At 37.4% G+C, this 14,320-nt stretch overlaps 1 protein-coding gene across 1 annotated transcript in view; it reads right to left on the bottom strand.

Annotated features, from left to right (window-relative positions):
* Positions 1 to 1,270: 1,270 nt before the first annotated feature.
* CDKAL1 (CDK5 regulatory subunit associated protein 1 like 1) overlaps positions 1,271 to 14,320 on the bottom strand; it is a 395,417-nt gene continuing 382,367 nt past the window's right edge. Inside the window, exon 16 of the mRNA XM_030489990.1 lies at positions 1,271 to 5,391. Within this exon, the coding sequence (XP_030345850.1) occupies positions 5,185 to 5,391 (207 nt within the window). The 3' untranslated portion in view covers positions 1,271 to 5,184. The remainder of the gene's footprint in view (positions 5,392 to 14,320) is intronic.

The following is a 14,320-nucleotide window of genomic DNA, read 5'->3' as shown; positions in this document are numbered from 1 at the left end:
AATTTGCATGTTGATAACTACGATCCCATGAAAAACTTCAGCTGTGAATACCAGTGGTGTATGATGTTGCACTGCTGAGTTTTTTAGTACTATTAGGACTACATATACCTGCACGTACATTACTGCCATACTTCAATCTGCATGTAATTTCATCACTCTGGATTTTTCCAGCAGTATATATGAAATGCAGTTTACTCTGAGTAATAATTCAAGAGGGAGCAACTAATGATTCCAGGTAGAGAAATATAAGGATGCAAAAGACAGACATTAAGATTTATTTTAGGTGATAATGTAGCTTTTATAATATTGCACAAGTTTCTCATGCTCTCTGATCATCATACCACCTTCATCAATGGACCATATATCCTTCCTTACTTTCCTTTCTGGAAAGGATCATATGGAAACTTAAACACATTATCTAACTGTTCTTTAAACTCCTGACATCGAATGACAAGAGAGTTATGGAATGGAGAGAAGTCAATGCACTGATTGTGAAAAGGCATGAGAGAGAGGTGTGGAACAGTGAAACAAAGAGATATGAAGATCTTTCGTGTCATCAGCTTGACTAGCTTTCTGGAACACAGAAAGCTTCAAGGTTTTTCCAGCTTGACTGGAACACAGGTACTTCCATGACTTTTTAAACATCCAACTTGTCACAATATAGCACAAGAAGATCTACAGCGTAAATGATCCAAATACATAACCATGGCTTCTCATGGGAATTAACAGATTTCGGGTTACCAGCAGGTGCAGGGACATGATTATTTGTTACAGGTTTTTTGTTTCTGTTTTTTTTTTTTTTTAATTTGGCTTCTTTAAAATTAAAATAATTCATCTCCCCTCTACCAGCTACTGAAACCATCTTCATTTAAAGAAATAAGCATTCAATGTTGAGTGCACCCATGAATGAAAAGACATTTAATGATATTTGCACAAATACTTTCCAGCAATCATTCTAACCCTAATTGTCTGGTGGATGAACCCTGCCTCTGAACAAGTCTAATGGTGTTTTGCAGCCAGTCCCTAACTCTGTGGGCTGTCTCTCCTAGTTCAAACCCACTTCACAGCTTTTGCACTAACATTTTTTATTTTGCACCCTAGCTTTACAGCCTCTCATTTTTTCCCTCTGTTTTTGATTTCTAAATGCTCTTTGCTCCTATCTATACAATCAAACACAGTGCACTCAAAGTACAATGTGGGGTTTAAATATGTGAAAATAAAATTTTGGAAAGTTGCATGCAATTTTTTCCAGCAAAAAATACTACATGTATGAAAATACATAAGTAAAGATTTTAATAAGCCTCACACAGACAGGCACATGCCTACTCATTCCTTCAAATTCTTAGAGCTTTTGCATAAGACTTCTTTTATATTTGTCTTAGTCTCTGAAGTTACACACATCTTAAAGTTAAAAAAGATAGACTTGTTAATAACACACAAATGTTCATAGACATAACATCTTTACAGATATCCTCTGTGAGCAGATCAAGCCACTCTCCATATGTATTTAAACGCAGTGGAAGGCTGGAGTTTTTAAGTTGTCAGATCTGTGCCTGGGTATGAGGGGCTCTATTTTCACTCTTTGAGCAGCAAGAGATTAGCAGCTTGAAATCACTTTGACAGTTTCAGTTACTCTATTGCATACCGCAGGGAATTTTAATTCCAACCTGTGAAATTGTAATTGCTTCTCAAGAAGAGTGGAAGGATTCTGGGTAATGGCTACAGCCAAGCTCAATGTCAGAGTTGCCAGTTGCTGCCACTTCAGATATTACTTGCTGTTATTCAGACATCACTCCAGCTTTCCATATGGGAAGTTGAACTGGGGAGTGAAACTAGATTAACAAAAACTGTCAGATGTTCAGAGATGTGCAGGCAATGATGTGACAGAGGTGGATGAACTCTCCTCAAAAAGGTACTTCCTTCTTTTGCTCTCCTGCTTTATAGAACAAGCTTTATATAAACTGCTTCTTTGATTTAATATTATTTTTCTAAACAAGTATACCATTAATAGAAAGCTACAATGAAAAGATTAAATGAGAAAGTCCTCCAGCATCCAAAACCATGCACAAGCAGGACATAAAAAGTGTGCACTTAATGTTGTTCAGAAGAGACTTAAGATGTCTTTGCTATTCAAGTCTTGTGGTTTGCAAGATTCCTCACTGAAAACAGCCAAAGAGAACTCAGAGCTACCACAGACATATAAGAAAAATAGTTGAGGTTTCCTTGGTACCAAAAAGAAATCAGATTCTATTTTGCTTTAAAAAAACCAAAGGCATTGTACGTAGATTGGTTATTAGCAGACACATTCTCTAGTGATGACTGTGTTCATGCACGTGAAAAAGTGACATCAAACTGAGTGTGGGGAAACTTCTCCTGCAATGACCTCATTAACCTGGAGCGCAGTAGATTTCTCACCCGTCCTGATGGTTTGCGAGGAGAGAATGCTTGGTGCAAGTAGGCCTCAAACATAATGCTGATGTAAAAATTAGAAACACGACCTAGCATGACAGAAGCATTCAGGGAGCCAAAAAGTCACAGATCAAATGTATTCAGGTCAATCCATTCCATGAAGTAGATGTACGTCTACAGTTCACTCTACGCTCACTAAGGTTTCCCAGCCTGCAACAGTAGCCCCAGGTAGCATGCACTTTGGGTTTTGCCTGAAGGACAGGATGAGCTGTTTGACCAGAATTGACTTGTTCAGCTCAGCGGCTTTGAAAGCTTTAGTTGCAAATAAACAGAAAAAATTGACAAACACTCTACTGCTCTGCAACACAAAGTGTCAAAAAGCCCTCTCAAAATCTAAAGGAAGATAATAAAATACTTGACAACAACACTTCCTACTTACCAGATTAAAGTTCAGTTTAAGAATATACTGCATCTGTGGGCAATGTAATTTACAAAGTCTTCTTTGTCCTCTTTCTGTATATTACATTATTTCTAAGAAAATAAGCTGGTCTCATTAAAGCCAATGATGCACAGAATCTAAATCACAAGCTTTGTAAATCTCTGTAACAGCTGATGCAATGAGTCTGTAATTGCTATGATTAGATAAGCTAGAGTGGCTGACAGAGTGCTAGAGGCATAGAACATATCTGCATAGTTTATTCCCATCAAATGCAAAAATTTGGCTCACATATGACGACTTTGTCAACTCATAGTTTTCCTGAGAACCTTGCGATATGTGGTACTTTCCCGAAAATTTCAGTTCCCAGAGACAAATGGGTTTGGGTTTTTTTTTTTGAGAATTTCAGAGTTGTTAAAAATGTACATTACTGATTGTTATATATTCCTGATTGTACAGAAAGGCCTGGAAAAAAAACAACCAAACCGAAGCAAATCAAAAGCACAGTTGGTTTTTCTTTTTGGTGATTTTTGGTTGGTTGGTTTTTGTTGTCTGTGTTGTGTTTTGGGTTTTGTTTTTGGGGTTTTTTTTTTTTAATCTCATGAATTTTAAGTCTTGTTCATGACCTTCAGTGGTTGCATAAGAAATATAATATTCAAATCATTACACAGCTGAGTTCCTGAAGACAGTTACATCTGTTGTTATAATTTACAAGCTGTACTGAAAGCATCATGGTGGAACTTCCTGCTTAATTGTCTGTAATTATTACGAATCCTCAGTTTACACAGTACGAAGCATTCTTCTTAGAGGATTATTCATCTGCACTACAGAGCCACTGTACTGGGTTTGGCTGGGATAGAGTTAATTTTCTTCATTGTAGCTGGTATGCAGCTATGTTTTGGATTTGTGACAAAACTCATGTTGATAACACAGGGATGTTTTAGTTACTGCTGAGCAGTGCTTACACAGAGTCAAGGCCTTTTCGGCTGCTCACACCACCCCACCAGAGAGTAGGCTGGGAGTGCACGGGAAGTTGGGAGGGGACACAGCCGGGACAGCCGCTCCCAGCTGACCAAAGAGATATCCCATACCATATGGCATCATGTCACCAATAAAAGCTGGGCAGAAAGCAGGAGTGGGGGGGACACATTCAGAGTTATGGTATCTTGTCTTCCCAAGTAACTGTTATGTGTGATGGAGCCCTGCTTTCCTGGAGATGGCTGAACATCTGCCTGTGGATGGGAAGTAGTGAAATAATTCCTCGCTTTGCCTTGCTTGTGTGCACAGCCTTTGCTTTATCTATTAAACTGTCTTTACTCAACCCATGAGTTTTCTCACTTTTAACTTTCTGATTCTCTCCCTCATCCCACCAGGGGGGAAGTGAGCTAGTGGCTTCATGCTAGCTGCCTACCCGGGTTAAACCACAAATAGCCATGTAGACAGCTCAGCAACAATGCGTGGACGAATGAACAATATCATGCAGTCAGCTGTGAGCAGAACCGGGCACAGAGTCCAGTTCCTGGCTGACCAGCACAATCTCAAGATGCATGGAGATCCCGTTATGACAAAAATGGCTTGTAGAAAGTAATCAGAAATTTGCAGCATGCAAAATGTAACCTCCTCACTAACAGAGCAATATTGTCTTATACACAGCACAATCCAATGCACAGCTAATAAAAGACTCATGTGTACTTCTCTGAGCATTATACTAAATCTATACTGTATTAAATCCATCTTTTAACAGATCTCTACCACCAGAACTCCATATTCCCATTCAATGATAGAAAAGCAATATCTTTAAAACTATTTCTAAGTAAAAAATAATTCTCATTCTATTAACATAGCATAGTAACTCATTGCGAATTTGAGAGAGGCAAAAGAGCAGGGCAAAATTCTTTCAGACATGACAGCAAAATAAATAGCAACAAATGACAAACTTTAATGGCCCAGCAATTTGATTCTAATGTAAAAAGACACATATCACACCATCACACTGCACTAAGCAAAATCTTTAAGAAACCTTTAAATGTTCTGCCCATAAAAGGTTACCAATATCACTAAATAGAAAGATTTCTTAGAAGAAGAAAGATGCAACAAACTGTTCTGTCAACCAAGGATCTCAAATTTTAGCAAGATAGATCTCCCTAGAGGTTATTAACATTCTCTCCTACAAATGGCAGGAAAGGCATAGGGTGAGTACAAATTATTGCTCAATTTAAAATAGCTTTTTTAACCAAAAAAAAAGAATAAAGAAAAAAGAAAAGGAATTGTTGGTAAAAATGTTTCATTTGAAGATTTTAAACAGCAGTTTTATTGTTTTCATAAAAGCCTCATTCAGTTCACAGTTCTGTTTTCATTCCACCATAGTAAAACATAACAAGAGCTGCCAGTAGAGCCAGGCTGACAGACAGTATCTTCAGTCCACCTCCTTCTTGTTGCCATGGGAGCTGCAAAGCCATCCATGAGCCGAGTGGTGTTTTCACTGGGATCTCAGCAGAAGGGTGAGCTTTCCAGTTTGTGCCATTCTGTGGTGCATGTCTGAACACCTGTGAAGAAATGCACATATTAAGATTGAAACTGTTAGGTATTTCTGACTGTACATACCAAATAGAAATAAAATCTCCTCTTCACATTGAGGTTCAAATTAATGTTCCTTTTCAAGACAAACAACAATTCAACTATCACTCCATGATCATCAGGTCATCAGCTTTTATATAGAAATCTTAGCGATGCCATCCAAAGTCAGTCTTTCTAATGAAATTAACTGCCAAATCAATGAAGCTGTTAGCAACACAAACAAATCTCCAGACCTCAATGGCATCAGAGAGAGCTGTTCGATGATTATTTTTTTATTTGTTTGCTTTGCTGCTATCTCACTACTCTCCCATTTTTGGCTTCTTCAAAAGAAATGTCTAGCCAGTGATAAAGAGGACCACAACACAACAATCCTTTGCACAGCAGGGCTCTTCTAAAGTCAATCATCGTCTCCTGGTGTGCCAGCTCAGTGGTGCTTGAAAATCCTCCCACAGGGCTTTTCCTTTCCTCTGACCCTCAGGAGGTAGCTGTGCTAAAACACTCACCTTCCATTCAGCATATTGAATCCAAGTTCCCTGCTGTGCTTGCCATTACCACTCTCAACCTGACTGCAAGCACAAAGATCTCCCAGAATACGAATACTTTTAACTGAAGCACAAGTTACAGATGTTGAGTCACTATTTCAACAAAAAATCCAAGTGGAAAGAATAAAGAACTCTTCTTTCCTGCAGCCTTGTTCAGTTCAGCCTTGTAGATACTCAAAAGTAAAAACCTCTAATAAAACTGCAATCTGACGATATTTGCAAAAGGCGTTAGGTGATAAAGGTGTAAGTAAACAAAGGTGTAATGATCTTGCATCACAACATTCGATAGTTCTGTTCATAATTCTTTTCTCCTCTCTCTATTTCAATAATCCCTTAGGAATTCAACTGAGCTCAGATGGATTTTTAATTGGTTTGAAATTTTCCAGTTAAAAAGGCCTTCGATCAATTAATTTTACTTCCCCCCCCAACCCACTTCACATTTTGTATAAAACAAGTCAGGGACCCAGAAAATACCTATGTGGATAATCTTGTATTTCTAAGCAGCTGAAACAGGGTCCCACGAAAATACAGTCCAGATGCCCGACTCCCTCTTTCACCAAATGTATTTCTGGGCAAACTCAAAGAAATATCGAAGGTCCAAGGAAGGTGCCTGCCCATGAAAGCATGACAGCACAATTCAAACTGTTTGTAACTACCTCCTGTTTTCCATTTCATGAATTAGCTCCATTATAGTAATCGTAGAAGGAAAATAATGATTACTACTGGTTAAGCAAGTAAGCATCAAAGGGACAAATGACAGCCTGGTGTAAGTGCTACTCTAACATCTGAGGTATCGCTCATTTAGAGCACAATTCACACAGGCAAAGGGTTACTGAACAAGTGACCTATGAAATGAGGATGACTTCTTATATATACTGCACTTAGAAGACCATCAACCAAGTAAACAGAGGAAAGGAAACAGGTAAGCAAACTGGAGTGTAGTTCTTGATAAAGGTACAATAACAACACTACTCCATGACTTCAGTCTTGTACAGAATATGTTAGCTTCATCAAAAGCTACAAAGCTGCTTCATATTGTGAAGTTATTAATTACAATCAATTTCTAAGGCATCTGAAATTTAAGTAACTGGCTACAGTTATTTTATCCCCCCAAATCAAAGCTGATTAACCTCTGCCTGCAGAATAAACTGGAAACTGTACAGTTTCCAGTTAAGGGGGGTTTATATATTAATCGAAACTCATTTGCAATTTATTCTTTCTAGACATTTATAAAGCCTTTCTTTTCTTTGCAGGTCTCACAATCTCAACCAATATAAGGCATATAATTTATGGCCATGACCATTTTTATATGTATCATTGGTACATTAACACTAAGGCTAAGGTGATTTAAAAGAATGGATAAGGCTGTAAAAATATCAATATAACCAATGACTGAGTTCTTCTGATATTTAATTTTCACAGATTCATGACTTAAAATTTGGCAGACTAGAACTAGATTCCCAACTCATTAAATATTTCTACACAGCTGCATTCATTCATGTTCCTGTGCAGTAGTTTTCAATAATGATTTCACTGGTGCTTCATTTCTGTTTTACAGTTTTTCTGTTTGTTTCCAACACAAAATCAAACAGTCTCATTTTGATCATGAATATCCTATACCCTTTTTTTGCTACCACATTGTTTTCTTAAATCCCTATTTTAACATGTGATGCATATGCACTAGGCAGTATACTGCATACTTCTAGTAGGACAGAATGGCAAAAGAGATATTAGCAAAGCTTACAAAGTTCTCATCGTGGGGAACACCACTGGCTCCACAGCCAGTTGTCGCACTGGTATTTCATCTGAGTAAGTCAGCCTGTAAAGTTGTGAGGCCCGTTTTCTTCCTTACTTTATCATATTTCCCATAAATTAGGTGATACATTACATTAAACCCATTTTTAATTTTCTTTCTGTAGGTGATCTTTTACAGTATTTTACTAATATCGAAACTTAACTGAGTTGGAGGTACAATTCTGGCAATTTCTCTACGCTTTTGTTTTCCTTCTATCTTATATTTTGAACTCGGATGCATTTGTTTCTACTGGTAGTCACATTTTCTAAATTGCTCAAAATTTTTAGATTTTTGCAGTATCCTGGATCATATAAGTGACTGTCAATTTCAAATAGAAGTTTTGCTTTCATTAAATACTCCTCCTCCTCCTGATCATGAAATACTACTCCAATTACCTTGCTAACCTGAATTCTTTACAAATTTTCTCATGGATTAAAGTGTTCTTATATGGACAAAAAGATCAGTTTGCAAACTAAAATGACCCTTTTTCTTTAAGAGGTACTTCACAGTTCATCGCTTAAACCACTACTGCATTTCTGTTTGAAAACGTCTATCTCTTCAGATGATCCTGCCAAATATTTTCTTTCAAGAAAAACAATAAATATGTTTGTCTGATCCATGTTTTCTAAGAACTGCTCCGTAGTTTGCCCCCAAATTCTGCCCCGCAACATTGACACATGGGTAATACCACTGGCTTCCTTGAAAATTTCTGTCATTACTGTCACAGAAGATGCATTTGTAAAAAAGAGTACATCTGGTTCCCTGCAAATGAAAGGCTCCTTTAGAAAATGTCTGTCTTTTGTGCCTCCTGCAATTCCTACAACAGCTTTTAAAAACAGGATAATGTCTTAGAGACACCTGCAGGTAAATGACTCTTCCTAAGTCTGTCGTGCAGCTCTGTAAGACACAGCACAAAACTCAGTAGGAAGAGGAAGAGCCCTCCTAAGCTGACCACTCTGAAGCCTGAGCAGAGGGCTGAGTGGCCCTCACTGTAGTCTGGACAACACTGACATGCCTGTCTATAATATAATCAGTTCTTACTATCATAGAAATATTGTATTACCAGCTGTGCTAGTGAAAAACACTATATATATTTTTTTTTTCATTTGGGCAACAAGTCCTTTAGGCTCTGTTTGAGGAGCTAGTTCTCAGGTAAAGTATACCATATATATTGTAGTATATATTGTATGCACAGAGGAGGAGGGGAGAGGAGGAAGTTACAGAAACTACAACTAAAACTAAAATTAAGTCTTCTAGGGTAGACAAGGCAAATTACAAGAGCTTCTTTGGGCTGTCTTATGAGCTTCAGAATTTGCAATACTGCAGAGCTATATCCTGAGATCCTCCCCTATATGTTCTTTTCGCTAAAGCTTTCTACATACTGGGCCTTGGAAGAGCTATTCAACACACCTGAAGAAAAGATCTTTCATGTTTTGTGGGGAGGAGAGTTCTCCACAGAAAACCAAGTTTATTAGAGCTTTTTTTTACCAACACCTTTGGTGTAAAAAAAACTGGGTGGAGGCGAAGATCTCTTGTGTTGAACTAGCAGTTACACTGGTCCACTCCCTGTACTCTCACTTCATAGAAGTATTAATTCTGAAAGGCCCTTATTTGTACCTCTAGATAAAATATTGGCAGTGCATTCACTTTTCAAGGAAATCTTCAAGGCATTTTACAATATTCTGAACTGATATAAATGGTGATATTTACTATACACTATTACTAGTCAGAGTGCAGCAATTTCTTAAGCTGAGCTCAGAAATCACACTTTTGTAGCTGCAAGACTGAGGAAGATTAGCATAATGATTCAGTTCAGTGGAATTTAGAACTAAATCCAAAGCTTCATTTCCTAGAAAATACTTGGAGGAAATCCTAGGGTAAAGAAGTTTCCAGAAATCTGTGTTTATACTAATTTAAGATAGACCATAAACTCTTTGGTAGACTTGTTAATAAGAATCACTGCTCTCACTAAAAAGGATTGCAAGGAAGGAAAAGGTACCCTAAGATTTAAACCTATATACTACTAATCAAAATGAGGAGAGGAAGGGAAATTATCAAACTGAAATGCAAAGACAACCACTTTGAGGTAAGCATGTTGTATTTCCATGGAGGCAGCCTTTCATCTTGTTTTGGCAGCCACAAAGTAAACATGAGAATTTGCTAATAAGGTATAATATAAATTATTAAACCATCCAGTGTATGATCAAATGCATTTCAGATTATTTTTTGAATAATTCTGCCTTGACGACTGCCAGGAGTAATACATTTTGTGCACTCTTGCACAGACCCACTGATTGCTGTCTTTCTGAAGCTCCAGTCCCAGACTCAAACCGCTGTGCATGAAAGAAATACATAATCACATCAAAACCTAAGCTTTGGCATCTGTCGATCATAGCCCAGCTTTTTGTACATCTCACTTCATGTTAGTCAACAAAGACATGAGAGCAACTCTTTAGCTCTGAGCTGAGGTTTTAATAGATTCAAAACATTTCTTACATGCAAATTTCTTTTATGGCTCAGGGGCACTGTTAGAGCTTGAAGTGTTAGCTAACTGCTGTGAAAAACTACTTGACTGAGCGTATCTCAAGATAAATTAGACTTCTAAATTTTTTAGCCCAACCAAGTACATGTTACACACTTGTATTACTGGCTTTAAAGATACAGACTTTAATATAATCACGCACAACAAGTCTGCGTGACAAATTAAAAGAGAACATGTTAAAATATGCATTATGTATCCTACTGCGCCATTTGAAACTCTGGGCTATTACACTTTGGAGGCATTTTTCAGATTTAAAAAACAAACAGTTACTGAAGGTCACATAGATTACACATCCAAAAAATATGTAAATTAAATTTTATTGAATAGATCCAGAAAACACATTTAGTTCTGTAGGTATTAAGAGAGCTCATTTGATTTATTACTTATGAAATTCTACCAGCCTTCTGCAAATGTGGAATGCTGATCTTAGAGCAGAAAATAAATGGTGTACAAAATATTTTTTCTAATGGAATTAACACAATAATTCCCCTAAGAAGCATCCCTGCCGCCATGTATTCCAGTGAATGCATACTGCTACATTTTTAAGAGAAAATGCTGTCTACGAGCATGCTTGTGTCAGATGTTATCAGCTGTACACCATTCCTAGGAATTCACCGATTCCAAATATTCAAGGAGTTTACTTACCCATTTTAAGAAAAGGGAAACATTGAAAAAATAAGTAAAGCAGCCAGGAACTTTTGCAAAGGAATTTCATACTGTTTCTTCTTCTTTGCATATATACATGTGTTTGTGTATGTGTGTGAATTATGACTGTATGCTTTAATATATAAGTGACGGAACTGAACTGAAGGATAAATACAGATTTCCTATTGATTTCTCAGTAAGTGTTCAGAGTCTTAGCAATGACTAGTATTCTTACCCTGTTAAACCCAAATCCTTACCATTGGAGTTATAGCAAGAAAATAAATTAATGAAAATATCTTGCAAATAGCTGCAGTCAGTTACTAAAACTGTCTTACTGTCCATCATAGGATCCTAGGATAATTCAGACTGCATCTGGTCCATCCTCCTGCTCAAAGAAGGGTCAGCTGTGGCCTAGTTTGCTCAAGGATTGAATTAGTTGGGCTTTGAAAACCTCGAAGGATGGAGACTCTCTGGGCCTTTGTTCCACTGCCCAACTGTCTTCATGGGGAAAATGTTTCTCTTCATAGCGAGTCTAAACCCCCCTACCAGTCTAAACCCCTCTATTCGACTTATGCCCACTGTCTTTTGTCCTCCCACATGCACCACTGTGAAGCAGTTGGCTTGGTCTTCTCAATAAGATCGCCATAGACACTGGGGGGCTTCTTTTATGCGGTCTCCTGAAGCCACCTCTTCTCCAGGCTTGAAGAAGCCTGGTCCCTACGCCTCTCAGGCCAAGCGCTCAGCCCCTGACCATCTCTGTGACTCTATGCTGAACTTGTTCCAGTTACCAATTCTTAATTTATAGCAAGATCAGTACAAATGACCCAGTCAAGTCAGGTCAGCAATGCTCCTAATAGCTGGAGCATGGTCAAATACAAACATAAACCTTATTTAATAATGGAAGGACATAGAGATTGATTGACCTTAAGCTCGGATGCATCAAATCTAACAGTTTCTTCCAGGTCTGTCATCCCTTATGGAGATCCTACTCCTGACCTACACAGCAAGTCAGCAAAATCTTTTTTCTTTCCTAGTAACACTTAACATAATCTGTCTTATTCCTTTGGACAGACCAGAAAAAGCACCTTTCCCATTACTCAGCTACCTCTCACCTTGATTACTGCTCCTGTCTGAACTTTTTTCCCTATACTTCCCTCTTGCATCATCTGACCATATGGTCTCACCTAATAAACAAAAGCAGAGATGCCAACAGGAACACAACTTTGGAACGACATATTGTATCATGACTTTCTGTCCATGTCACACAGACCCAACTCTGGAAGTTCTTCCGTCTACTTTAAAATTAAATTAAAACTTCAATATTCCCATGTAAGAATAAAAGAAATATCCCATGTAAGTATAAAAGAAATCAATTCTCTCTCTGCAAGTTACTGTACCTGAACTTTCCACCACTACTGTAAGGCTTCACTGGTATTTTTCTTGGTAGACATCTCTCTGCTTTCTTCCATATTCTTACCTAAGGGTAGACCTGTCTACCTCTTTTCCTCACTCAAATAATCTTTTAGGATTATGCCTCAATGAACCCTCAAAATTCATAATGCAGTTAAAAGCTAGACAGAAGGCTGAGTAACTGGGGCTTTTTAAATGACTTCCTTTTTGATGTACACTTTGAGGAGGAGGGAAACAATCAGAGATCAACTAAGAAAAGAAACAAAAAGAAGAGAAACAACCAACTAAAACAACATAAGCCAAAACCACCTCCAAAATGTTTAAAACACAGTCTTGTGCTGCTTTCCATTATACTCATTTATTTTAGCCTGTTTCCTTATATTTACCTATACAAGCTTCCAGGCAGGAGCCAACTCCTTTTTACGTATTTGTATCTTCTGCTGCTATTAAACTTAGTAACTCAGCATCCTCCCCCTGAAGAAATACTGCATTGTCAAAATAACCTGTCGTTTGAGGTCAGAAGCAACATTTTGAAAAATAGAAAGCGTGATGTCTAGACTCTGAGCTATCTTTTCTTTTCTTTTGTAATAACATGTCTGGGGTGTCAATCACTGTGCCGGAAACAAGTGACATGCAAGTGGTATTCCACAGGAGAACTGAGAGATCTTCTAAGCAGAAAAAGTTTGTGATTCAAAAATTACAGTTGTCCAAGTAATGACTTGAAGTGAAGAATGAACCTGTGGACAAATTCAGGATGGGTATCTGTCGCTATTTGTCTCCTTGTGTGTAGCACAGTTTTATGACAGAGATGGCAGGTACTTGCTCTGAGCTCTTATCTGATAAATTGTTGGCTAACAGACAAATCTGTTTCTTAGAGATCACCAGCACAGGCTTCATGGTTATGAAAATACATTACAGTGAATTACAGGATGTACATTTACTTGTAATAACACTAGATACCATTTTTTTCAGTGTGCATACCATGGCCTATCTTAGAAGATATTCCACAGGATTCCAGCTTGCTTCTTCTTTAAAGTATCGAGATTATTTTTATATAAGTATTTTAAGGTTGTGTTTACAATACAACAATTTTCCCAGATTATTTTGTTGCATGATGAAAGAATGACAAAGTGCTGGCAGTATGTGAAGGTTCAAAGATTGTTCTATAGATGAGATTATTAAATGAAATACGAGATACTTCTTTTATAGCCCAAGCTTTCAGAGACCATCACCTTTTTGCTTCCCTTTTAAATCTTGAAATAACAATGACAATTATATGGAGGTCAACAGTAGCTACAGGCAAAGACAAAAGATTTCTATCAGAAAGAGTACCTCAGTAAAATAAATAGCTAGGTCTGAAAACATATATTCAAGCCACAAGAACCACCAGTATAACTGAATGATATTCTCATACCAACAGTGAAATGAGTAATACTGCTTTTACATGGAAGTGAACTCTCCGAGTATACATTAAAATACTATCTTTAAGAGGAATTCTGTACTTCCAAATGGTAGAAGGCATAAAATACTAAAAGCCTTTCTAACCATTGTTATTTGCAAAGAACACTGTAATAAATATATCAAGGGACATTCTCTCTCAAAATCAGGAAAAGCTTTTAAAGATCTTTCATACTGAGCAAAGTAGAATGAACTTACACATGTACATGTTCTTGACAAAATCCTGCCCCTATATGCTAGAATATGTCATAATCCTGAATCTATGGTGTTTTCATTTATTTCTACAAAGCCAAGTATTACAAACGGAATGTTTCAGGGAGACTTCAACATTCTATTATACAACAATCACAAACAATACAGCAATATCATTACACTCTAACATCATGGATAATAAACATGGTATAAAATGAGCATTTTAAATATTTAGGAATGATTCTATGTTCCAGAGTTTCAAACTCCATACCAGTAGGTAGGAATCTATATGCCTCCCTCATTTTACAGGGAAA

The sequence above is a fragment of the Strigops habroptila genome, chromosome 1 (genome assembly GCF_004027225.2).
Source record: "Strigops habroptila isolate Jane chromosome 1, bStrHab1.2.pri, whole genome shotgun sequence".
NCBI lineage: Eukaryota > Metazoa > Chordata > Aves > Psittaciformes > Psittacidae > Strigops > Strigops habroptila.
The sequence above is the reverse complement of the archived record's forward strand: the minus strand, read 5'-3'. Positions and strand labels throughout refer to the sequence as shown.